Source organism: Agrilus planipennis, unplaced genomic scaffold (assembly GCF_000699045.2).
Source record: "Agrilus planipennis isolate EAB-ADULT unplaced genomic scaffold, Apla_2.0 scaffold19, whole genome shotgun sequence".
Lineage (NCBI taxonomy): Eukaryota > Metazoa > Arthropoda > Insecta > Coleoptera > Buprestidae > Agrilus > Agrilus planipennis.
Window position 1 is genome coordinate 1653138 of NW_020438954.1, and position 24469 is coordinate 1677606.

The following is a 24469-nucleotide window of genomic DNA, read 5'->3' on the forward strand; positions in this document are numbered from 1 at the left end:
GTACGATCTTTTGACGAAAAAATTAAACAACATCTCCAAGTTTATGCGGTGATTCACATAAAAACTATGTATGTAATAAGTCAGAAGGTGACCATATGGGTGAAACGATTAGCAAAAGATTAAAATTTCATGGTGAAAATTAAGTTGAGTTATTTTTTATCTTATTTAAAAACAGTTCTTGAGGACAAAACTTCTGTAAATGCTATGCGTCACATCATTAAAGGCATATGAAGTTTTAATTACATTTGTTAAAGTAGATAAGGAATTTTAATGTATGTGTAACACAACCCGAGTTTGGTGGATATGAATTGATAAATGCTAACAAGTTTCATAATCCGGCAGTTACATGCTACAAGTCAATTGTATGGTAATAATACGCAAGTGGAAACGGAAACGAAGATATTTTAAACTGATTATTTATTAATAACAGTTTTACTCAGTTCCAAATTAATTACGTTTTGGGACAATTGTTTCGTACAGTTCAGTTAATAAGTAGTAATGAAATTTTTAACACTTTTTATTTTTTTAATAACTCTCTTCAATTGTGACTGTGAAGTTTTAAATTTACCCGCACATTTGAAAATAGGGGTTGCTACTTCTTCATATCAGATCGAAGGAGGATGGGATGCAAACGGTAAGATATATTATACAAGATTTTTCTATGAAATGATTGCGAAAACTTTAAAGCGGCTATTCAGCGCTTCATAACTTCACAAAATTAATTAAAAAATTTGGCGAGTTAATAAAATAGCACGAAAAGCACGCTAATTATAAAAACTGAAAAGAATATGACCCAATATACCTGTAATACATTGGACAAATCGTTCGAACTTTGAAAGTATAAATCAAGGAACACCCATTACCCTTCCTCCTGATACACAATTGATATATTTTTAATTACGGTCTGGATTTCTCTTAACAAAGAACAGATAGACTAAAAAGATTGTTGTCGAGTTTTACTTTGAATGATTGTTTTACAATAACCTCAGTTTTTGTTTTCTAATCTTTATTAGTGTTCACTTTTTCAATTTCTCTTCACTAATTGTTGGTTAAACAGGAGTCAGTCAACTGCTTATGTTAGAACACAGATGTTGACTGTTAGAAATCGTTAGCAGGATTTTTGCTTTGACGGTAAAATATATGAATATTTGTCACGCATTGAAGTATTTTGTCAGTGACTCTTTTACGTAACTAGAGAAAATTTAGTACAATATAGAACTGACCAATAGAAACGAATTTGGCATTTCCTAAATTAAATTGCTGAAATTGCCTAGCGCGTGCCGTATACTTCTTAAATAATAAAGGAAATTATTTCTTTCAATCGGTTAACGAATTATTCCTTTAGGAAAAGGTGAAAGTATTTGGGACCGTTATACGCACATAAAGCCCAGTCTGATTATCGACAATTCGACTGGTGACGTCGCCTGCGATTCCTACAACAAATGGAGAACGGACATCGAAATGGTGAAGCATTTAGGTGTCGACTTCTATCGATTTTCTCTCTCCTGGCCTAGGATACTTCCTTCAGGATTTAGTAACACGATTAACCCAGACGGTGTTCGCTACTATAATGATATTATAAACGAATTAATAAAGAACAGAATCGAGCCTTTAGTCACCCTTTATCATTGGGATTTGCCGCAACCGCTCCAAGATATTGGCGGATTTCCTAATCCTATATTAGCTGACTATTTTCAGGATTATGCCAAGGTAATAACTTGTGATGAACGAACAGATAATCACTTTATTTGTAGTTAAAGTTTAAAGCATTCCTTAATTAAAGAAAGTTATTAAAGTAAAATAAAAATATTAGTGTGCAAGGAATAAAAGAGTATGGAAAGTATGATACCTTCTTTGGTACATATCCACTAGGAGTCACATAATTTTCGATTTTATACCCTAGTAAATTTCCTTCCCACCGTCGATAAAGGAGTTTCACTTCGAACAATCGCTTATTCAATGTGTAATTGTCTAGGTTGCTTTTGAGTTGTTTGGAGACCGCGTGAAAAGATGGATTACATTCAACGAGCCACCGTCTATATGTGTTGAAAGTTTCGAAGATGCAAACACCACTGCGGCTAAAGCGCCGGGTTTTCAATCACATGGTATTGGATGTTATCTATGCGGAAAGACGTTGTTGATGGCACATGCAAAAACATACCATTTATATGATAAAATGTTCCGACCCCAACAGGAAGGTACTAATGCAAAGATTTACTTTTATACCAAATGGTAATATATGTAAGAACCAATACTCAACAACCATAAATCATTCTCTAACAACTGCGAACATTCGTATTAAAAGGATATACGAACAGAACAATGAAATTTTACTGTACATGACTTTTAAACAACAACCTACCAAAAGAAATGCCAAATGAAAATTAAGCAATGTTTTGTTTTGGGATATTAATTTAAAAAAAAAACATCTTGAATATCTATTTTTCAATAATGCTTTACAACAAGTTTCTGGAATAAATACGATACGATAGTTTCGTATTTCCTTTCAAGAATTGTGTATCTATATGAATTAAATTGTTTACTTTAAGATGTTCATTCAGGACAAAATAGTCTCTGAAATAAATAGCAAGCAAGACGCTATAAAACAAAAGAATTAAGTAAACGTTTAGTGGTCTAAAAGTCCACCTTTTCGAGAAAAACGTATTTGAAAGTACAGTCCGGCCCTGGCAGGGTTATGCAGGGAAAAACGACATTTAAACGACTGCAGCATCCGTGTTGTACGAGTATTTCTTTTGTATTTTTTTTGTGTTCTTAATACCATGTCGAGCTGTACTTTAAATAGTATTCCATACTATCAGCGATGAACAAAGTACTTATTTAATTAATTATTGCTATCGCATTGGACGTCTAAAGTTTATTAAGTGTAGCAGCGTAGTAGTAAAATGTTGATATTTAGTTTATTAATCGTTCCACAACTGTCACTGTTTACATTTTTCATCGATGTAGTTGCTTAATTGTTAATGCTATTATTCTATATTTACCAATTCACGCCCAGGGTCGGCTTCGGAAAGTAACTTTGTTTTCTTACGATTTCTTTAAACTTTAACCACGTTGTTGTATTGAATCTAGGTAACACCTTGCAAAGCTTGCTAGTTATTTCAGAAATACGCAGTTATTATATTTGCATTCTGGATCTCGTTTAGACCATACCAAGATACAATAAGATTTTTAATATTTTAAATGATTGTAGGTAAAATAGGAATTTCAGTTAATTCGCCTTGGTACGAACCACAAACAGATTCCATAGACGATAAAATAGCTGCTGAAAGGGCCATCCAAATGAACGTAAGTTTATTTTCGCATTTACATGTTCTTTACTGATTTTTAATGAGTTCTACCATTCCATAGCTATTGTTTACTTTCGAAAGTTGAAGTGCGTTGTTTATCACATATTATTTCAAGATAACGTTCTGACTTTTTCAAAAAGGTTTCATCGTTCCAATCTACTTAAAGAAAACAAAAAGAAAGGTGTTAAATATTAATCAAAAATATTTATTTTCTACAATAACTGTTCAGGAAAAATAATAATTAACTAGTTCTGAATTCAACGAAATGATCGTCTCAAAAATAATAGTTTTACATATATTTGATTACTAATTAATAAATTTTAAATTCTGCTCAATCATTACTATCTCGTCCTAATTTTTTTCTTTGTTAAAAGTACGGTTGGTGGGTCCACCCCATTTTATCGACAACGGGAGGCTATCCCCCTTTAATGCAGGAAAGGATTGATGCGTTAAGTAAAGCTCAGAATTTTTCCCGTTCACGATTGCCTCCTTTAAGCGAAAAGGAAAAAAGGATCATAAAAGGAACTGCCGATTTCCTGGGACTCAATCATTACAGTAGCACATACGTGACGTCAGGCATTACACCACCCAAAAATCCTCCGTCCTTTAAGGAAGACGTTGGAGTCAATATACGTTATGGAGGAAGTGCTACAGGATTCAGAAAATTACTAAATTGGATTAAGGAGATGTACAAAAATCCGTTAATTTACGTTACAGAAAATGGGGTCGCAGATAAGGGGAGTGCTCTAAATGACACTAACCGAATTACATTTTTAAGGGTAATTTAATAATAATTCGTTTGTTTCTTTATAATTTTATTTAGATAGCTTTATTGTACTAAAGTGAACTTGTGACTAATTAGCAATGAACTTTTTGTTCAGAATTATATGGTACAATTGTTGAAAGCTATAGAAGATGGGGTCAATGTCGAAAGGTATACAATATGGAGCCTCATGGACAATATGGAATGGAGTCTTGGCTACACGTAACATCAAATATATGCAAACGTTCGAAGGGAATTTTATTTTATTCAATATTCTTCGTTTCAGAATAAAAATGGGACTGTATCATGTCGATTTTTCTGACCCTGGAAGAACACGTACAGCGAAATCGTCCGTTGAATTTGTAAGAAATATCACGAAAAACCGAAGAATTGTGTACGAGAATGAAAATGTAGAAAATGAAAACAATAGGGACAATTTATTTACATTTCCTATACACTTAGTTCAATAAAATTAGTTGTGCAATTGTATAACTTATGTAGAATCACTTTTGAATAGACCATAAATAAAAGTCAAATTGATGTAAAAAAAAAATGAGTGAAGTTGAGAATTTTTCAAATAGTTGTTCGTATTTTGATCATACTGATTACAATCACGAAAATAATATTGCACGTAATCAAACATCAAATAAATGCAATTGCTTAACTTCAATAATAATGACCCTGACACGATAAACCTGTTATTGTGATCCGTGGAATCGAATTTCACGATAGTCCTTGTAATTTTGATTGAAAACAGAAATTAATTGAGAAGTTTCGTGCTACGTGCACACAAATGCATTTAGAGAGATACAAGACTACTCAACCATGACATAGTGATTGAAGTTCAATACAGGATGCCCAACAGGTCCGACTGAGAGAGTCAATGACAAAGAATCCATTTGTCTACATTATGAAACATTTACAATCCAAAGCGACAGTAATAAGTTAAAAAAAAAAACGATAAAAAGGCATTCTTACGAAATTCTTTATCGGCAGTACATTCTACATGGTACATGGTTGTTACTGGTTTAAGAAAAAGGCAGAAACGTAGATCGCTACGAAAATTTTGAGATATATAGTAACAATTCATTGGACAGGTGGACAGGACAAAGATCAGTATAATTAGTATGTGAGATATTGTCTGGTGAAGTGTTTACAATGGCAGAATTATCTAACATATCAAAATTTCTGTGTGACTATACTTGTTTTGGCTTTGAGTCCTGAGGGGTGTGTTGAGGAAATGTCAGCTATTTTTCAAGTCCAATGCCCAATGTATCGGTGGTACAAACAGTTTCAACAGGACTTGTTTAACCTTGAGAAGAAAGAACGTTCAGGAAACCCACCTGATTCTTTTGCGCAAGAAAAATTAGCTACTGTGGAAAAACGCGTGATCGAAAATAAAGAAATTACGTATAGTCCGATCGATGAGACTTGAATGATCCAGATCCTCATCATAAGGTCGTCAGTTCTAAGACTGATGGTTGGACACGCACCTCCACTATTTCTTATTCTGAGCTAATCTTCGCATTTCCCTAAAACTAGAGCAACCCATATCCTTAATTATTTACCAACAGTAATCTAATCTAGGTCTATCTCTACCCTTCCTAACGTTTCTGCCTCTAATATGTCTCTGAGTAGACCTTCGTGTCTGAGAAGGTGTCCTACCTACCTATCTCGCCTATTTCTTATTGACTTCCATAGAGTCCTCTGTTCTCCTATTCTTTCTAATACCTCATCATTTCTAACATTCTCGATTTACGATATCCTCATCATTCGCTTGTAACACGAAGGCGACTGCGCTGTCCTTTGCTTTATATCCCTATCACTCCTTCCGTCCCAACTTATTCCTAGATACCTCAAATCGGTCACTTCTTCTAAGGATCCAGATTAGCAAAGGGAAATAAGAATGAAATGGTGTCGGGACTAGTTGAAAATGTTTAAGTCTGAGCACTCTGCGTGCGTACATTCTAGTCACATGTGACGAAACGTAGCCTTATTATTACGTCCTGTCTAAATTCCGAAACAATATTTGACTATTTGAAAATGAACCAACGCTAGTCTCTGTTAAGAAAACCCGCTTAGTGAAAAAGAAAATGATCGTTGTTTTCTTTGGAGAAAGGGGAATAACTAAACAAATTGTATTTGAACAACAAAAGACGGTTGCAGCAAAGTGGTATGCCGAATACTGCTTGCGTCAATTAATTATAAAATAAAGACAATTCGTTCGGGTTCCAGGTTAGATAGCTGGTACCTTCACCATAATAATACTTTGGCATACAAAACAATCGATTTCCTGAATGCTTCTAGATTAACTATACTCAGCCATCCGCCCTACAGTCCTGATCTCGTTCTTTGTGATTTTAGTTTGCTCCAGATATCAAAGGCGTATGGACTGTAATAGAAATTATTTTGAAAAATTGCAGAAACAGAGTACGTATCTCAGAACTTTCGTAACAATTGTATGTTTAGCTTTTACATATTTATAAAACAGAAATTTCGAAGATTTTAAATATAACTTTTAAATAGGGAGAACAAAATTTGTGGAACTTAATTGAATACATTTTTTGACAACTGTTTTGACTAACAAACTATTGACAGACTAAAGTAAATGGTACTTAGGATTTGTTGAATAAAAGCACATTCTTAGTCCATTTTAATATCAATCATGTTAAACGTAAAGGCATTTATGTAACTATAACTTTAGAAGAACAAAAAAGGGATAGGGATAATATAGTTTATGCAATTTAGGTTTGTATTGTCTCATTGCGTTTTTCTCAAAAATGTGTTTGAATTTCAAAATGTTTGGTGTATCTTTAGTATACATTGAAAAAGCTTTTTACAATTCCTAATAGCATTTTCACTAACCCTTTTTGTAACAACAAATTAGGGACACTTTTCGGGGTCGATGCTCGCTGTAGAAAGAGACTTCATATTGCACTTCCTAGCGATATAAATCAACTAGAAATCAGCTCTGAACTTCCTTTAAGCAAAGGTATTTGAGGAATTCATCCAGGAAGTAATTTCACATTGTTCCTTTTGCTTCGGTTGCTAGTAGGCAATGCGCAAGTTGTGGTAATTCCAGTTGTAAAGTTGTGCTTTCGATGTTGTCGTCGTTGTACGTAATACGAGGGTGGATTGATAAGTTTCCGGCCTAACCAAGAGATGACGCCACTAGGCCTACCTTGAGGTGACATTCTATAGTACCATCCTTGGATAGCTTGTAGCTATAGTTTCAGCCCGATCTCCTTGCTAGTGTAGGTTTGACAGCACGCTGAACAAGACGCCTCTGTGGTTTTCGTAAAAATGGAAAAGCAGGAAAATCGTGCTGTCATCAAATACTTTTATTTGAAGGGGTTAACGCCGAAGGAAATTAAAAAAGAGATGGACTCAACACTGGGGACATCCTCCCCGTCATATTCAACCGTTAAGCAGTGGGTTTCCGAGTTTAAAAAGGGTCGTGTGAGCACCTCTGATGGGCCTCGCTCAGGACGCCCCGTTGAGGTCACAACTCCAGATATGATCGAAAAAATTCATCAAATAGTGCTGGGAGACCGCAGATTGAAAGTGCGTGAGATAGCTGAGACCTGTAAGATGTCATATGAACGTGTGCAACATATTTTGCACCAACATTTGCATATGGAAAAGCTCTGTGCAAGATGGGTGCCGCGTTTGCTAACAGTCGACCAAAAATTGATTCGAAAAAACATTTCTACCGCAAATTTGTCATTGTATAAGCGTAATCCAAGCGAATTTTTGCGTCGATTCGTAACCGTTGACGAAACGTGGGTCCACCACTACACTCCTGAAACCAAAGAACAGTCTAAACAGTGGATTGGACCAGGGGAACCAACTCCAAAGAAGGCAAAAACAATTTTTTCGGCGAACAAGGTTATGGCTACTGTTTTTTGGGATGCAAGAGGTATTATATACATTGATTACCTTGCAAAGGGTAATACTATCACTGGTCAATACTACGCAGACTTATTGCAACGTTTGAGCCACGAGGTGAAAATTAAACGACCTCATCTGGCGAAGAAAAAAATCTTGTTTCATCACGATAACGCACCAGCGCACACGTCAATCGTTGCGACGGCTAAAATCAACGATCTAAAGTTTGAATTGATGCCGCACCCTCCTTACTCTCCAGACCTAGCCCCGAGTGACTATTTTCTGTTCCCTAATCTCAAAAAATGGCTTGGCGGTAAGAGATTTGCGGACAATGAAGAAGTAATCGAAGCTGTAAATGGTTATTTTGAGGAGCTTGACGAATCAGTCTATAGAGATGGCATTAATAGACTGGAACACCGCTATGAGAAATGTATCAGCCTTGGAGGAGATTATGTTGAGAAATAAAAAAAAAAAATTTTTAAAAACCTTGTTTTTCTTGGTCAGGCCGGAAACTTATCAATCCACCCTCGTACGTAATATTGTATTGATGCGCTGCTGTTTCGTATTTTGACCTCTCCTGCAGATCGTTCACCTAATACCTATGAGAAGCAACCGGTAGCTACCCTCGCGTTTATAGGTCATTGCAGATCGGGGATGAATTGGGTCGAACAAATTAACAACCGACAGGAAAACAGAAAAATCGAATTGTACTCTGGTAACACGGACATTTGAACAAATAACGCACTCAAATTGATTAACGAACAACCGAACTTTATCATTAGCGATATTTTAACAGTAAACTGATCCTAATTTGCGGATTAATTTTCCTGATTTTCTCAAGGGTGTCGTTGTGGTAATCCCTAAATGTCAAATGGAGAATTGTAAATAAAAATCTAATGGAAAGTTGTCAAATAAAACCGGTCAAGTTTAAAACCAAACAAGAGTCATTTTTGAGAGAATTTTACAATTTTTAATACATGATTAGTACCTATCGCGCTTCATGGTATGAGTAGAAGAGCAGAAGAAGAAAAAAAATGGGTAATACCGTAAAACAGTTAGACATACATATCTAAAAAATGAGTATACTGCATACATTATCAAGGAATTAGATTACAGTGCACGAAGGTATATATTCTACTTCTGCCATACTTTCCGGATTTGGCTCCGTTTGATTTCTACTACTTCTTCCACCTCAATAAAGATGTTAAGGACAATTTACACCATTGATGGCAGACGAGCACTTAGATTCGAGAGACCATCACAATTTTTCATCGATGGAAAGCAAATATTTGTCGCATGTTGTGCTGGGAGAAATTTTTCAATGTAAATTTTAATACAGTTCCTATATTGAAAAATAAATTCTACGTTTTGTTAGCTACCAAATTTGAAATTTTATTCAATTTTTGTCCCGCATCGAAATACGTTTTGCCTGGCACCTCCACCATAAAATAAAGCAGAAAATTGTATTATTCATGCAACAGTCATTAAAGTCGTAAACTTACTATTCGATAGTCTTTAGTTGTATAACAATTCTTTTATTATTAAATCAAGAAAAACACACGAAATATATGACAAAAGCATTAATTGTAGGTACCATTATAAGTACTTATTAAGCAAACAATTTTTGTTAATAATTAGTAATTCCATAGACCGAACCATTTGTTCTATCCAATTAACCCAAACTCTACTGTCCAATTTAAATGGAATAACAAAGGTAAATGATACAGGCAGAAAGTAGTACTACTGAATCTAAATGCTAATCCTGCAATAATTAGTTCACTGTTAGTTGTAGTGAGAAAGAGAGGAACGGGGATAGGAAGAGGTAAATTTCATGGAATTAACATTTTGTATGCATTTCAATTCTTTTTATCTTTCTATTATTAAGTTTAGTTTCACGGCTGTGGTTTCAATTTCATTTCAAATATTTATTTATCTTAAACATTGATAAATCACTACAATATTTGAGTAATTGTTGTGTCATTATAGAATATTGTTGTTGTTGTTGACCTGATCGTTTATACAGTAATCAGCAAGGGGCATTTTGGACGTCATTTCTTTTTTTAAATAGTCTTTATCATCATCGTAAGGTTGCTAGTCTTCCACTTTTTCTTATCCTGAGCTAATCCTCGGATTTCCCTAAAACTAGAACATCCCACATCCTTCACTATTTTCGAACAGTAAGTAGGTTTACCTCTATTCCTCTTAACTCCTGTTTCTGCTTCAGATATGTCTGTGAGTAGTCCTTCATGCCTAAAAAGATGTCCACTGTATCCCCATTATTTGGCTGTAACACCGCATTTCAAACACTTCCATCCTTTTCTTTTCCGCCGCGCCCACCGACCATATTTCGCACCCGTACAGCGCCGCCCTCGAAACATACACCTTTAACAATCTTTTTCGAATTTCTAAATTAATCGTTGGTGAGCATAGAAATGATTTCTTTTTTTGAAGACAACTCGACCCTGCGATATCCTCTGCTTTATATCCCTACTACTCCTTCCGTCCTGACTTATCTGACTTCCTAGATACCTAAAATTAGCCACTTCTTCTAATCTTTCGTCTCCTATCTTTATATTCGCTCTTACTTTACATTTCCTTCCTTTGCAAATCAGTATTTTTTTTCATCTAATAAGGAGGAGTTAGAGATAGCCTTAAATAAAATGGAAGCGGTATCGACAAAAGAGTATTGTGTGAAACAGAAATAGAGGCTTATTGAAAACATAATACAAAAAAGCATTTTCAATGTTTTTAGAATAAACCAATCTCTTTCTGTTTTATTTTGTTTTTGACCAACCTGCAAATCTGCAAATTTATTTCGAAACTTTGTTCAGTGTATAAAGTTAGCTTTATCAGTGGAAATCAATACTTAGACTTTACCAACTCGAAAAACAAATTTTTCACCTTTAACTTGTGCAGATAATGCGGCTCTGTTTATATTTTGCACACTTGTGTAGTTTCTTCTTTATAATATCCAGCTGTCTCTTTAACTTTGTACTGAGATAATTTTACCTTGTTATTTACCTGAAGTACATAGGTACAGAAACGCCAACGAACTACGTCATTTCTTGCTTGAGATTAGTTTTCATTTCTTTTTCTATGTAAGATGAAAGTTTTCAACCTGATACACTGCTCATCGAGAAGCCTTGTTAACAAAGTTGCTTTACCGTGGTGCACTTTTTTTAGAACTTGAAGGGTTCATTTACATTTTCAGCGAAGACGTAAGTGACGCCAACATGTTACATGAACTAAACATGAAATGAAAATATGAAGAACATTGTCAACAAAAGGCTTAATTAATTGCACAAACAAGACAGTGGCAGGCGAGGGTAACAAGTGTTCTTTGTTTGAGACACATTTTTTTGCCGAGTAAAATATATTGTCAAACATATTTATTATTAAATAAATAAAATAGGAGACTAACCCCAATTACCACCAACACAACTTTACTGAGCGGACACGAATTTCGTCTCGCATTGACGATGCCCACGTTTCAAGTAGGCGAAATACGTGTCCGCTCAATAAAATTGTGTTAGTGGTAATTGGGATGAGTCTCCTATTTTATTTATTTATTAATTTACCACAGTCTCCCTGTTTCTATATTTAGATTTATTATTAGATATTGTTCAAACTTAGCAGCTAGCAAGGAGGACCTAGAGATAGCTTTAAATAAAATGGAAGCGGTACTGACAGATCAGTACTGTATGAAAATAAATAAAAGTAAAACTAAAATACTGGTATGCAAGGGAAGAAAAAGTAGGGAAAGAGCGAATATAAAGATAGGAGACGAAAAATTAGAAGAAGTGGCTGATTTTAGATACCTAGGAAGTCAGATAAGTGAGGATGGAAGGAGTAGTAGGGATATAAAGCAGAGGATAGCGCAGGGTCGTGTCGCCTTTAATAAAAAGAAGTCACTTCTATGCTCGCGAACGGTTAATTTAGAAATTCGAAAAAGGTTGTTAAAGGTGTATGTTTGGAGCACGGCGTTGTACGGGTGCGAAACATGGACAGTGGGAGCGGCGGAAAAGAAAAGGTTAGAAGCGTTCGAAATGTGGTGTTATAGGCGGATGATGAGGATATCGTGGGTAGAAAAGGTTAGAAATGAAGAGGTATTGGAAAGAATAGGAGAACAGAGGACTCTATGGAAGTCAATAAAAAATAGGCGAGATAGGTTGGTAGGACACCTTCTCAGGCATGAAGGTCTAGTCAGAGACATATTAGAGGCAGAAACAGGAGTTAGGAGGGGTAGAGGTAGACCTAGATTAGATTACTGTTCGCAAATAGTTAAGGATGTGGGCTGTTCTAGTTTTAGGGAAATGCGAAGTTTAGCTCAGGATAGGAAAGAGTGGAGGTACGTGTCCAACCAGTTTTAGGACTGAGGACCTTATGATGATGATGATGATTGTTCAAACTTATCTCGGTATTGATAAATTAAATAATAAGTGAAAGGATAAAATAGATCAAAACCAGAGTTGTGACTAGATAACATACGGTTGGTATATTTCATTTCGATTTCCTTAAGGATGCTGGAAGGCCTGAAGGAATGTTCAATGATTAAGCAAATCAGAAGAATTCAAATTAATCAAATCAAGGATTCAATTGGTCCACTTGTACCAATTGATTACTAACGTAGGTACATACTTTTGTTATAACAAAACAAGTCCCCTGTGGTTAAATAACTCGATCTAGCAATTTAGCCGCTCCGGACAAAAATAATATTTGCCGCCCTTTACAATGACATTTTATATAAGTCATGAGCGTGTTATTCCAGACACGGGAAGGTGCAATTATTCACCGGCCGACGTATCTATTCATGTATGCAATATTGCTGAAATTGTATAATATTCACATGTTGGTCTACTGGGGCTTCCCAACGAGTATAGGTAGTACACTGCAATGTGATGAAAATGGGTCTCCAGCACAGAACATATAATTACTAGGAGTCTCCAGAAAACCTGTGTAAAACTAAATAATACCTGAATTTTTGCTTATATAGACAAGCGAATTAAGTTGGGTAATCCCTTAAAACGTCGAATTGTAGGATAAAAGGGTATTTCCCACCTCCACCACCATAAGGCCTTCAGTCCTAAGACTGGTTGGACACGCATCTCCACTCCTTCCTATCCTGAACTACAACTAGAACATCTCACATCCTTAACAGTAATCTAATCTAGGTCTATCTCTACTCTTTTTAACTCCTGTTTCTGCCTCTAACATGCCTTTGATTAGACCTTCATGTCTGAGAAGGTGTCCTACCAACCTATCTCGCCTATTTGACTTCCATAAAGTCTTCTGTTTTCCTATTCTTTCTAATACCTCTTCATTTCTAACCTTCTCTATCCACGGTATCCTCATCATTCGCCGATAACACCACATTTCAAACGCTTCTAACCTTTTCTTTTTTGCAGCACCCACCGTCAATGTTTCGCACTCCAAACATACACCTTTAACAATCTTTTTCGAATTTCTGAATTAATCGTTCGCAAGCATAGAAGTGATTTCTTTTTATTGAAGGCGACTCGACCCTGTGTTATCCTCTGCTTCATATCCCTACCACTCCTTCCGTCCTAACTTATCTGACTTCCTAGATACATAAAATCGGCCAATTCTTCCAATTTTTCGTCTTCTATCTTTATATTCGCTCTTAGATGTAGATCTGTGCGAACTTTTGTGCAGTAGGCAATAACACAAGAGAAAAGAGTATAAATGCTTTGTTAGTAGGTAAACATCCAATATATTTTTCGCTTGTTTTTACTTAATCCTTCCGAAAATTGCTTAACTTAAATTAAAATGCTTGGTTTTGAACGTTACGATCAATACCAAGCGGTTGTTTCTCTTTTAATGCGATGACCTGCACAGCAAAACCAGAGGAAAGATTCGTTTGTTACAAAGCGTTCAGATAACTTCAGAGATATTTGAATTTTCTTTTCTGCTGGTTTTGGCCTCCCTTGGTGCTTGATTGCTGCTTTCAAATTTATTTAAATGCTATCTTTTCACAAAAAGAAAAACTCGATTCCTTTGTAAATGTGAAATAACGCTTCGATTGCAATCCAGCAATGCTTTATTTTATACTATATAGATTTTACTCGCGGCTTCGCTGACGTTGATGTCCTAAATACGCCTTAAAAATCATCGACGACTACGTAAAACTAATTTTTCTATCACTCGGGAACAGTATTTTTTTCTGGATAAAAGGTACCCTATGTCCTTTTCTTTTTCTGTACCTCTGACCATGTGTCTACAAAATTTCATGATGATCGATTGAGTAGTTAAGGCGTAAAATCGACCACATAAAACTATTTTTTCTATCCTTCGCGAAGGATTTACTTTTTCTGGATACAAGGTACCCTATGTCCTTTTCTACATCCTTCACAATGTGTCTACAAAATTTCTTGATGATCGATTGAGTAGTTAAGGCGTGAAATCGATCCTATAAAACCAATGTTTCTATCTCTCGGGAACAGTATTTTTTTTTTGGATAAAAGGTATCCTATGTCTTTTTCTGTGCCCTGACAATGTTTCTACAAAATATCATATAGATCAATTGAGTAGCTAAGGCGTGAAATCGACTACATAAAACTAATTCAGGAGCAGTATTTTTTCTGGATAAAAGGTACCCTATGTTCTTTTTCGTATCCCTAGCAATGTGTCTAGAAAATTTCTTGATGATCGATTGAGTAGTGATAGCGTAAAATCGACCACATAAAACTAATTTTTTCTATCCTTCGAGAACAGTATTTATTTTTTCTGGATACAAGGTACCCTATGTCCTTTTCTACATCTTTCACAATGTGTCTACAAAATTTCATGATGATCGATTGAGTAGTTAAGGCGTGAAATCGATCATATAAAACCAATGTTTGTATCTCTCGGGAACAGTATTTTTTCTGGATAACAGGTACCCTATGTCCTTTTCTGTGCCCCTGACAGTGTGTCTACAAAATATCATAATGATCGATTGAGTAGCTAAGGGGTGAAATCGACCACATAAAACTATTTTTTTCTATCCTTCGGGAACAGTATTTACTTTTTCTGGATACAAGGTACCCTATGTCCTTTTCTACATCCTTCACAATGAGTACAAAATTTCATGATGATCGATTCGAGTAATTAAGGCGTGAAATCGATCATATAAAACAAATGTTTCTATCTCTCGGGATCAGTATTTTTTTTGTGGGTGAAAGGTATCCTATGTCCTTTTCTGTACCCCTGACAATGTTTCTACAAAATATCATATAGATCGATTGAGTAGCTAAGGCGTGAAATCGGCTACATAAAACTAATTGTTCTATCATTCAGGAGCAGTATTTTTTTTCTGGATAAAAGGTACCCTATGTTCTTTTTCGTATCCCTAGCAATGTATCTACAAAATATCTTGATGATCGATTGAGTAGTGATCACATAAAACTTTTTTTTTTCTATTCCTCGGGAGCAATATTTTTTCTGGATAACAGGTACCCTATGTCCTTTTCTGTACCCTTGGTAATATGTATACAAAATTTGATGATCGATTGAGTAGTTAAGACGTGAAAAGACGACAAATTGCATTAATAATGTAAGTTAGAATATACATCTACTAGTGCAGGATTAACCCATAGGCAAAGTGAGTTCCCCCACCTTTAATAGGCCGTAACCAAGTTTAATTTACAATAATTCATTAAGAACAATGTTAATAGATTTACATCATTTATTAATTGGTAGTATATGCACTAAGTTAAAAATAATTTCGACTATACACTTTTCTTACAAATAAGATCCTTAGAAAAATCTGCCTAAATTCCTCTATTACCGACAAAACAAGGTCAATGTATTTCATTGATTTAAGACATAGGTGTTTTTGTGCTAAATTAGATTTTCAAAATAATATGTTTTATTTGCACTTAGTTTAGCTTAATTAGAATATTTAAATACCTCGTTTCGTATTCTGGGCGTAATCACTTCATTAAAAGTTGAGTAGTTCACTTAAGAAATGGGCCACAACATCACAATCGCCTTTTAATTGGATACATTTTCACAATCTTAGAAGGAGAATATTCGAGTAAAAGAGATTAAGAAAGTCAGATTTATATGCAGCAACAGGTGGATCTAAATCGCAGGGCCAGCGGCAGTATTAAATTTTGAAAACACGGTTTATTCGGTGTACTAAAAGCGACGGGGTTGATTTATTAAAACAGAAACGACGAACAAAATTTAACATCGAAACAACCTACAATTCGTAAAAAGTAGAATCTCACATCCGTTACGATTAGTATAATTTAGGTCTTTATCTGCATCCCTTTGCTCCTCTTTCTGCTTTTTATATGTCCCTGACAAGCCCTTCATGTCTTAGAATATGTCCTAATATTCTACTTTTCCTTTTCTTTTTATTGAATTCCTTAGCGCCCTGTACTCTCCCACATTTTCCCATATCTACTCGTTTCTGACCTTTCCTGCCCACAGTATTTTCGTCATCCATTATCTCTTCCTAACACTCGTTACACTTTAAGTAAAATGTACAGTCACTCTTCTAATTCTGTATTTCATTTTTTTTTTCTTTTACTATTATCAAAATCTTTTTCTAATTATTTTTTTAACATTTAAGAGACATTGTCTTGGATAAAAATACTCATAATAACGTGGTGGTATATACGATATGCTTTTTCTTATTTCTGCAGTCTTCTGTTTTTATAATCAAAAGGATCTCACAGCGCCACTACCGAAAATAGGATCTATTAAATCCTGAATAGCTGTTGGTCGTTACCGTTTTGGATGTACAGTTTGACAAAAGTAGGAAGAAGTTTCATCAGTTAGCAACGTTTATGCGCGGAAGAAAAATAAAGGAAGTATTCGGAGGAAGAAGGATGACAGAAAAAGGAAGATTTCATGCACGTTTCCTCTAAACATGGAGAAGGGAGTCACATGAATTGCTAACCAAAATGTCGACTGCTTTGAAATAATTGTGTAAATATAAAAAAAATTATTGCAGCTCGTAGTGAAACAAAAAAAAAAACACGTGGATTCAAAACAGCAAACCATGATAACAACAATAACAATAGTAAAACCAACAACAATAGTAAAAACGCACAAATAACAAGATCCAACAGGAGTAATTTTGGTGCGCCCGAATGTTATCACGCTAAATGGCCGAACAGAAGTGGCTCTCCTCGCTTCCATAAGCATTTTTGTGTCGACCTGTAGGTTATTTTAACTAGTTTTTTACAATTCAGTAATACTGAGCGATGTATGTTTACTTATACGAGGGTGGATTGATAAGTTTCCGGCCTGACCAAGAAAAACAAGGTTTTTAAAAATTTTTTTTTTTTATTTCTCAACATAATCTCCTCCAAGGCTGATACATTTCTCATAGCGGTGTTCCAGTCTATTAATGCCATCTCTATANATCGTGGGTAGAAAAGGTTAGAAATGAAGAGATATTAGAAAGAATAGGAGAACAGAGGACTCTATGGAATTTAATAAAAAATAGGCGAGATAGGTTGGTAGGATACCTTCTCAGGCATGAAGGTCTAGTCAGAGACATATTAGAGGCAGAAACAGATGTTAGGAGGGGTAGAGGTATACCTAGATTAGATTACTGTTCGCAAATAGTTAAGGATGTGGGCTGTTTTAGTTTTAGGGAAATGCGAAGATTAGCTCAGGATAGAAAAGAGTGGAGGTACGTGTCCAATCAGTCTTAGGACTGACGACCTTATGATGATGATCCTAAGGATACGAATAAAAATACAGTAGGTGCAGGAGTTAATAATATCTGTTATCCTTTATCCTAGAAATGATATGCAGCTTTTATTATTCGCGGCAAATCCAACGTACATGTTGCGGAAACTTCGTATCACGTCAAAAGACCATCTTCAGTGTAATTTTATGATGCATTTGTTTTATGTATGTATGTTTACAGATTGCCTGTCAGTATAAAAGACGGACATACCGTGAACAATATCTCCGATAAAGCGGAAAGATGTGATACAAAATTAGATTAGAGGCCACTTTATACAAGCGTCAGTTAAACGTTAAATTTCCTTTGTTTTACGTCACATTTTTGTTAATATTTTAGTAAACTGGATTTTTCAGGTTGACATTATTGGGACGGAATCAAATTACAATGTATGCTTCAATCAATTTCAATTTACCTTTTATCTGTCTCTTCGTGTTTTTGAAACGGCCAAACGTGAAGTCAGTTTTAATTCTGTAACTGAAGTTTTGTGATACTAAAATTGACACCTTCAAAATTTTCCACCAGTGTTAATTATGTAGGGGATCGTTTTGTTGTTTGTTTGTTAGCGTTTCGTGCAGAAACTCTAATCTCATTGACATATTTTCACCAAGAGAAAAAAGTAAAGTACTCTGGGTATGGAAAATTAAACGGATTTGGAAAGTAAACAAAAACTTTGATCAAAGGATCGTGGAGGTCGAAGTTTTTTTATGTAAAAGTTGTAATGATAATGAAGGTTCTTTTTGTTCCTTTTTAATTACAATTTGGTCTTATAATTCGAGTTATAGAGTTTTAGGCTTATGGAGGATTTTAACTTAGGCGGATTTTGATTCGACTTGTAGAGGTTAAGATTTGGTGTACGTAATTTGTCGGAAAATCCTTAAAGTCGATAACTTAGTTTTCTTCGAACTATAGGCGTAATAAATTTCAAATTATCGATTTGTAAATGTTGTAAAATAAAATATTGCTGTGTTCGATATATAGAGGTCCAATTTAATTTTTCGAGTAATAGAGGGAAAATATGTACTAAAATGGCTTGCAAGGACTTTCTAATTATTTCGACTAATAGAGGGATGAGATTTCAAGTAATGGAGGTTTTGGGGCTTGAAGGGAAGGGAAGAAAAGAACAGTTTTCGAGGTTTTCGACTTAAAGAGGTTCTACTTTATATCCATATTAAATTGGAATTTAAGGATTTAGATTACAAAATATGTCACAAACATGTCCAGTAAATATACATAATGCTAAGACGCTTTTACTTTTGAATAAAAGTAATTTCATATGTGTTTGTGACATTTACAAGACAAATCCAATTGTATTGGCTTTCGATTATTTACGACATCCACTGTCGTATTATCAAGACAATATCATTGCCCTTTTGTTTATGACAGAACGTCAATTTCTAGTAAATATTAATCTGTGGCACAAGTCCATTTATTTCACGTTTACTTTTCTTTGCCTGAAATGCGTTTGATTGTATCTTCAAAAAAAATATCATGCTGAGTACCTAGTCATCCTTATTTTTTATTTATTATTGATTTATGAAAGTGTCAGTTAATCGCGACACGGGCGTGTTGAAAATTTCATAATCACATGTATACATTAATACATAATAATTATATATTATAAAGTTTCTATGTAATAGAACAAAATCGAACCATAAAAGGTGGTTGTCTGTTTGCCTGTTTCTACACAGTTCACGTTAGTGTTCGAAGCGACTGAATCCATTTTGATGTGAACCAGGGATTCACCTGTCGAGGAATAAGAATAATTTATCGTAATACTTTATTAAATTGTAACTAATACAAACTGGTCCATCAGTCAAAGAGAGAATTGTTGTATGAGTAAATTAAGAATTACGGAGAGAAATCATCATTCATTAAATATACAAATAACAGAAAACATGATTTTAATGTTAATACAAGTAGTAAGATTTTACATTATGCAGAAAAAGGTAAATAAATTCTATTTTGTATATTAGAATCTATAAAAATTAAAGAACAAGTTAAACTAAATGGAATTTAGTCTTAAATGAAATAGTATACAAATGCATACTTATGTCAATTTTCAAATTTTTACATAGCACGGTTTCTACGAAAGACAGGTTAGTGATTCTATAGAAGGATCCGTTTTCCTACTAAAAAGTAACACTATGCATATACATATATACCTATACACACATAGGTAATGACTACCTACTTGTATGTATATGATCTTAGACCCTTATTGATTTTTTATTCAACTTTCATTTGCGATTAGATTAGCCCTGAACTTTGAAGCTCTAGAAATTCCACCCCCATAATACAGCGTAATCTCGAGGGTGCCATCCTGTGAATACTATACGTATATGAATGTGTTAAAATGTTACAATGCTTCTAAGAAGTATTTCATTAGGGTTGTATTGTGGGTGGAAATAATGCTTCTTTTGGTACGATGGGTGAAGTTTTGTCAGTTGTTTACTGAAACGAATGAAAGGGGTTGTCGCTGCGGTAATTAAAAGTTTAGTAGTACATCCAGGAAATCTATTATAATGATATCGATTTGTAAATAATCCTCAAAAATTATCACCCATATCCATTTAGTTAAAAATTGGAGTAAAAGAGAGAAAAATTGTGTTGGAGAAGATTAAATCATGGTAATAAATGAATAACGAGTGAAAATATGTGAATGAAAAGATGGATGATAAAAAGGAAATTAAAAGTATGGAAAAATATTGAACGAAAAAATGTGAATTAATAAAAGAAAAATATATTAAACACACAACGGACAGAACGTTGGTGAATTATTAATAAAATTGTTTCATTAAAAAACAATTTTGCCTACTTGAAATCTGGCTTTAGTAACCCCGAAGCCATTGATGCAGAAAAATTGATTATATAAGTGCTTGTTAAAATAGAAATATGTATATTTTCCGTAAAGCGTTTTTCTTATCAAGCTTTCATACATAAACAATTCAACACGTGGGTGTTTATAATTCATTGTTTACCAACTTTCCAGCCTACGACGAGCTTTAATCGCCATCTGCTTAGCAACATAATCGCGAAAATTCCAATAAATCTACGTATATTGGATAATTTGATATTTACATATACTTACGTTTATTAGATAATATTCGTCAATTTTAACTATAATAATAATTAATATGTATCCCACTATTACTGTTTAGTTTCGAATATTTTTGTAAAAGAATATCTTCAAAAATTAATTATAAAAATGATAAAAAAAGAAAACAAAAATTCACAAGTGAAATATTTAGTTCTTGGTACTACAAACAAAATTATGATAATGAGTTGAGTCCGAAACATTTGTTTTCAAATAATATTATTTTCTCTCTCCTGTTTTTATCGCCCTATTTCATCCATCAAGTATTAGTAATATGCAATGTCCAACTTCAAACTTCTTTCGTTAAAGAAAATGATCGATTAATTACAGGGAGCCGGTCAGTAGGTGTATGAGTTATAATCCAAAACGACCAAGCCCAAGTATACCTCCGAAAAATGTAACGATGAACTAAGCAAAACCAATTGGTCTTGGTTTTACTTATTCGGTCTTGACCTTGGTCTTACTAAAATATTTCTAGTGTTGGTCTTGGTCGTGCTCTTGTCGATACAGTGACAGTCTTCGTCTTCCTGATATAGTCTCGATTTTGCTCTTGGTCATAAGTCTTAGTCCTGCTCTTGTTGATACAGTGATGGTCTTTGTCTTGCTGATTTTGGTCTTGGTCACCCTAGACAAAAACTTTCAGTCTCTCTCCAGTCTTTCAGTCTTTCAGCGTCTCTGAGAGCGTCTCTCACAGTCTTTCACAGTCTCTTAGTTATTGCCTGTTTTTATGGATCTCTCACAGTCTCTGTATGAGAGACTCGAAAGATAAAATTGTTAATTCAGAGATTCAAGTCTCTCACAGAGAGACTGAATGAATAAAACTGAAAAATTGAGATACTCGAGTCTCTCGTAGAAAGACTGGGATTTCTGAAATATATTGAACTTAGAAAATTTTAATCATGTCTATCGAGATACCACTTATTGAGAGATTCGAGTCTCTCGTTCAGAGATTGGATACAAAATGAGGATCTCTCTATGAGCGACTAGAGTCTCCCGTTCAGAGACGCTAAACAGTTTTTTTGACAGTCGCTCGCTTTCAGAGACTTTGAGAGAGTGAACATTTTTATCTCGGGCATACGTGTTAAATCTTGGTCCTGCTCGTGTTGATACAGTGACGGTCTTCGTCTTACTGACATAGTCCCAATTTTGGTCTTGGTCAAACGTGTTAAGTCTTGGTCCTGCTTTTGTTGATACAGTGATGGTGTTAGTCTTGCTGATATAGTCTCGGTTTTGGTCTTGGTCATACGGATTAAGTCTTGGTCGTGCTCATTTAATCTGATTCGTTTTTTTTAATAATTCTTCTTAGCACAAATTTTCATACGTGCGAGCTTGTCATGACTTTTGAAGAAAATAATGTCGATAGTTGTGAGTGGAAAATAGTACAAAGTAACTTAAAGAAGTAAAAAATATCTAGCAAAAATTAGTTTGTCTCTATATTTTAATCAGACAAAGGACAAAGAACCCTTACTCCGAGGACAATGTTGTAGATCTCTTTTCACAAAAGTTTCATTTTTTATACATTTAGTGTTAAAATCTAGTAAAGCAAACTAAAAATTTTCAAATAGTAAAAATGTTTTTGTTTCAAGAAAAGAATGTATTAAAGTTGTTTCAAATAGTTTAACTTGTAAATCTACCGGAAGTATTGGTCTTGATATTTGTCTTTCATTTTAGCAAGACTAAGACCGATTGTGCTCACCACTATATAGAAAGAAATAACTCAGTTTTTATAAATAGTTTTTACAGTGTATATTTCATTCAGTACTGATGGAGGTACTTTAACGTAGAAATTGACACTTCATTGTATATATGTTCTGTTACACTTCGAACTTTTATAATTTAGATCATCCGCTCCAAAACTTTGTAGATAAGAACGTAACATGAAAAGAACCCGGAACGGTCTGAAATAGAGGAATTAACGATGTTACAAATGTATTATGGCAGACAGTACGCTCATTACCCTGTCATTACAGTGCTCCTTTATTATTTTATCGACTTTTTATTACTTTCAGTACCCTCTTACGCATAATAAATCAGAAAGTGTAAAAGTTGGTACATTTACATACTCGTAATTTTAATAACAAATTAAGTAATAAAAGCCAACGGATTATTTCACCAGAATATTAAAAAACTCAAGAATTGCTTTGATCTTAGACCATTTTCAGTAGTACAACTGTCTGGTTTTCAGTATATTGGTGAAATAATCCATCAGATAGAAATCCTTTCCTACAAGGATAAGAAGATCCGGAAATCTTTCAATCTAAAAAATAATACCAGATTTCGGTAGACTTTGAGAAGTAAACTTTTATTCAGGGTTTAGTGATTTACATCTTGTAATTTGCGATAACGATAGTTTATGTGTTTAAATCTTAACATTCTTTTTAAATATCGTCCTTCTCAAAACTTGAAGATTCTTATCTCACCTGGTGAGAAACGGAGCCAGCGATTTAGTACGTAAATTATATTCACGAAACTAAACACTTAAATATCATCTTATCATGAACATAAGTAATCCTACAAGACGTAAATCTTTTCAAATCTGCTGACTTTATTTGTACCATATTCCTTATTAAGGAACAATTTCCTTCGCTACTCCTACATTAAAGTCATCCATACTGTCATTATGTTATAGCTTTTATTTAGTTCTCTTTATTTATCTATCTTCTATTTTCTTTAATGTTAAAAAATTTCAAAGAGGATTAAATTAAATTAATTTTATTTGTAAGGAGTTCCTTTTAAGCTTCAATGAGAAATCAGGATATATACATACGTATAGGCATATAACCTTTTTATTAACTAATTTCATAAAAAGTTAAATAATTAAATACCACTTAAAGCTTATACTTTCCAATGAACAGATATGCGTTATCACTTAATAAAACGTTACAAAAAAAACTTCTGCCAATTTTGATGGACTAAAGGTATTATCTGGCAACGTCACGGAAACTGTGACGATTATTTGTGAATACAGAAACGTGTTTTCGGGAATCATCAATGACCATATGTTTACTATTTTGGACTTACCTTCCCGGCAATAATTCGACGCACGCGTGAGTTGACAGCGTCCCTTGTTGTGATGCACACAGCAGAAAGCACGAACGTTAAATGAGGCGCCGCGACGCAGTCGTCGATACCAAATTCCTACACGACCTACTTCCACTCCATCTCATGGACTAGGAACCAAGCACAATACCTACATATACCTTCGTATACAGGGTGAATCTTACATTAAACATCCTTATCCTTATTTCTTTAATAGGAAAAATCAACTGATGACCTTGAATGTAATCTTCACCTTTGTCATCTAACAAAATAATTCGAAGTGGTCTCTGTTCCGTCGAAACTGCCAGACGCGGATCGCGATTTCGATCTTTTTGGATCTCATCAGCGCGTCACAGGCAGCTCCCACAGAACACAGACCAACCTGACCTGCTGTCTTAACAGCGCGTTTTAGAAAATACTACAAATGGCGTGGTGAGCGCCATCTGTAGTACGATGCTACATTTGAGGATTACATATGCTCCAACAAGGTCCATTTAAAAATATGGATATCTACTTGCTGAAACGAATACCGGCGTAGCTCACCTCAACGTGATAGGCACGTTACCATAATCGAACAAAATAATTCGAAGTGGTCTGTGTTCCGTCGAAACTGCCAGACGCGGATCGCGATTTCGAACTTTTTGGATCTCATCAGCGCGTCGCAGGCA

At 34.5% G+C, this 24469-nt stretch overlaps 2 protein-coding genes across 2 annotated transcripts in view; one reads left to right on the top strand and one right to left on the bottom strand.

The window, feature by feature from the left end:
* The window catches only part of LOC108744005, a 31695-nt gene extending 7835 nt beyond the window's left edge, over positions 1-23860 (bottom strand). The window contains exon 1 of the mRNA XM_018479611.1: positions 23784-23860. The gene's annotated coding sequence lies outside the window, so the exon portion shown is untranslated. The remainder of the gene's footprint in view (positions 1-23783) is intronic.
* LOC108743996 (myrosinase 1-like) lies at positions 348-4596 on the top strand. Its single transcript, XM_018479600.1, has 7 exons — positions 348-634; positions 1346-1710; positions 1976-2198; positions 3212-3306; positions 3683-4087; positions 4190-4293; positions 4358-4596. The coding sequence occupies exons 1-7, from the start codon at positions 499-501 to the stop codon at positions 4539-4541; spliced, it is 1512 nt and encodes a 503-aa protein (XP_018335102.1). The 5' UTR covers positions 348-498; the 3' UTR covers positions 4542-4596.
* Positions 23861-24469: the final 609 nt, after the last annotated feature.

Bases quoted from the DNA above. Each gene is read 5' to 3' on its own strand.
- LOC108743996 (XM_018479600.1), top strand. From the start codon at position 499: ATGAAATTTTTAACACTTTTTATTTTTTTAATAACTCTCTTCAATTGT. The intron at 1,711-1,975 runs GTAATAACTTGT...GTAATTGTCTAG, and splicing joins ATTTTCAGGATTATGCCAAG to GTTGCTTTTGAGTTGTTTGG. The intron at 4,088-4,189 runs GTAATTTAATAA...CTTTTTGTTCAG, and splicing joins ACCGAATTACATTTTTAAGG to AATTATATGGTACAATTGTT.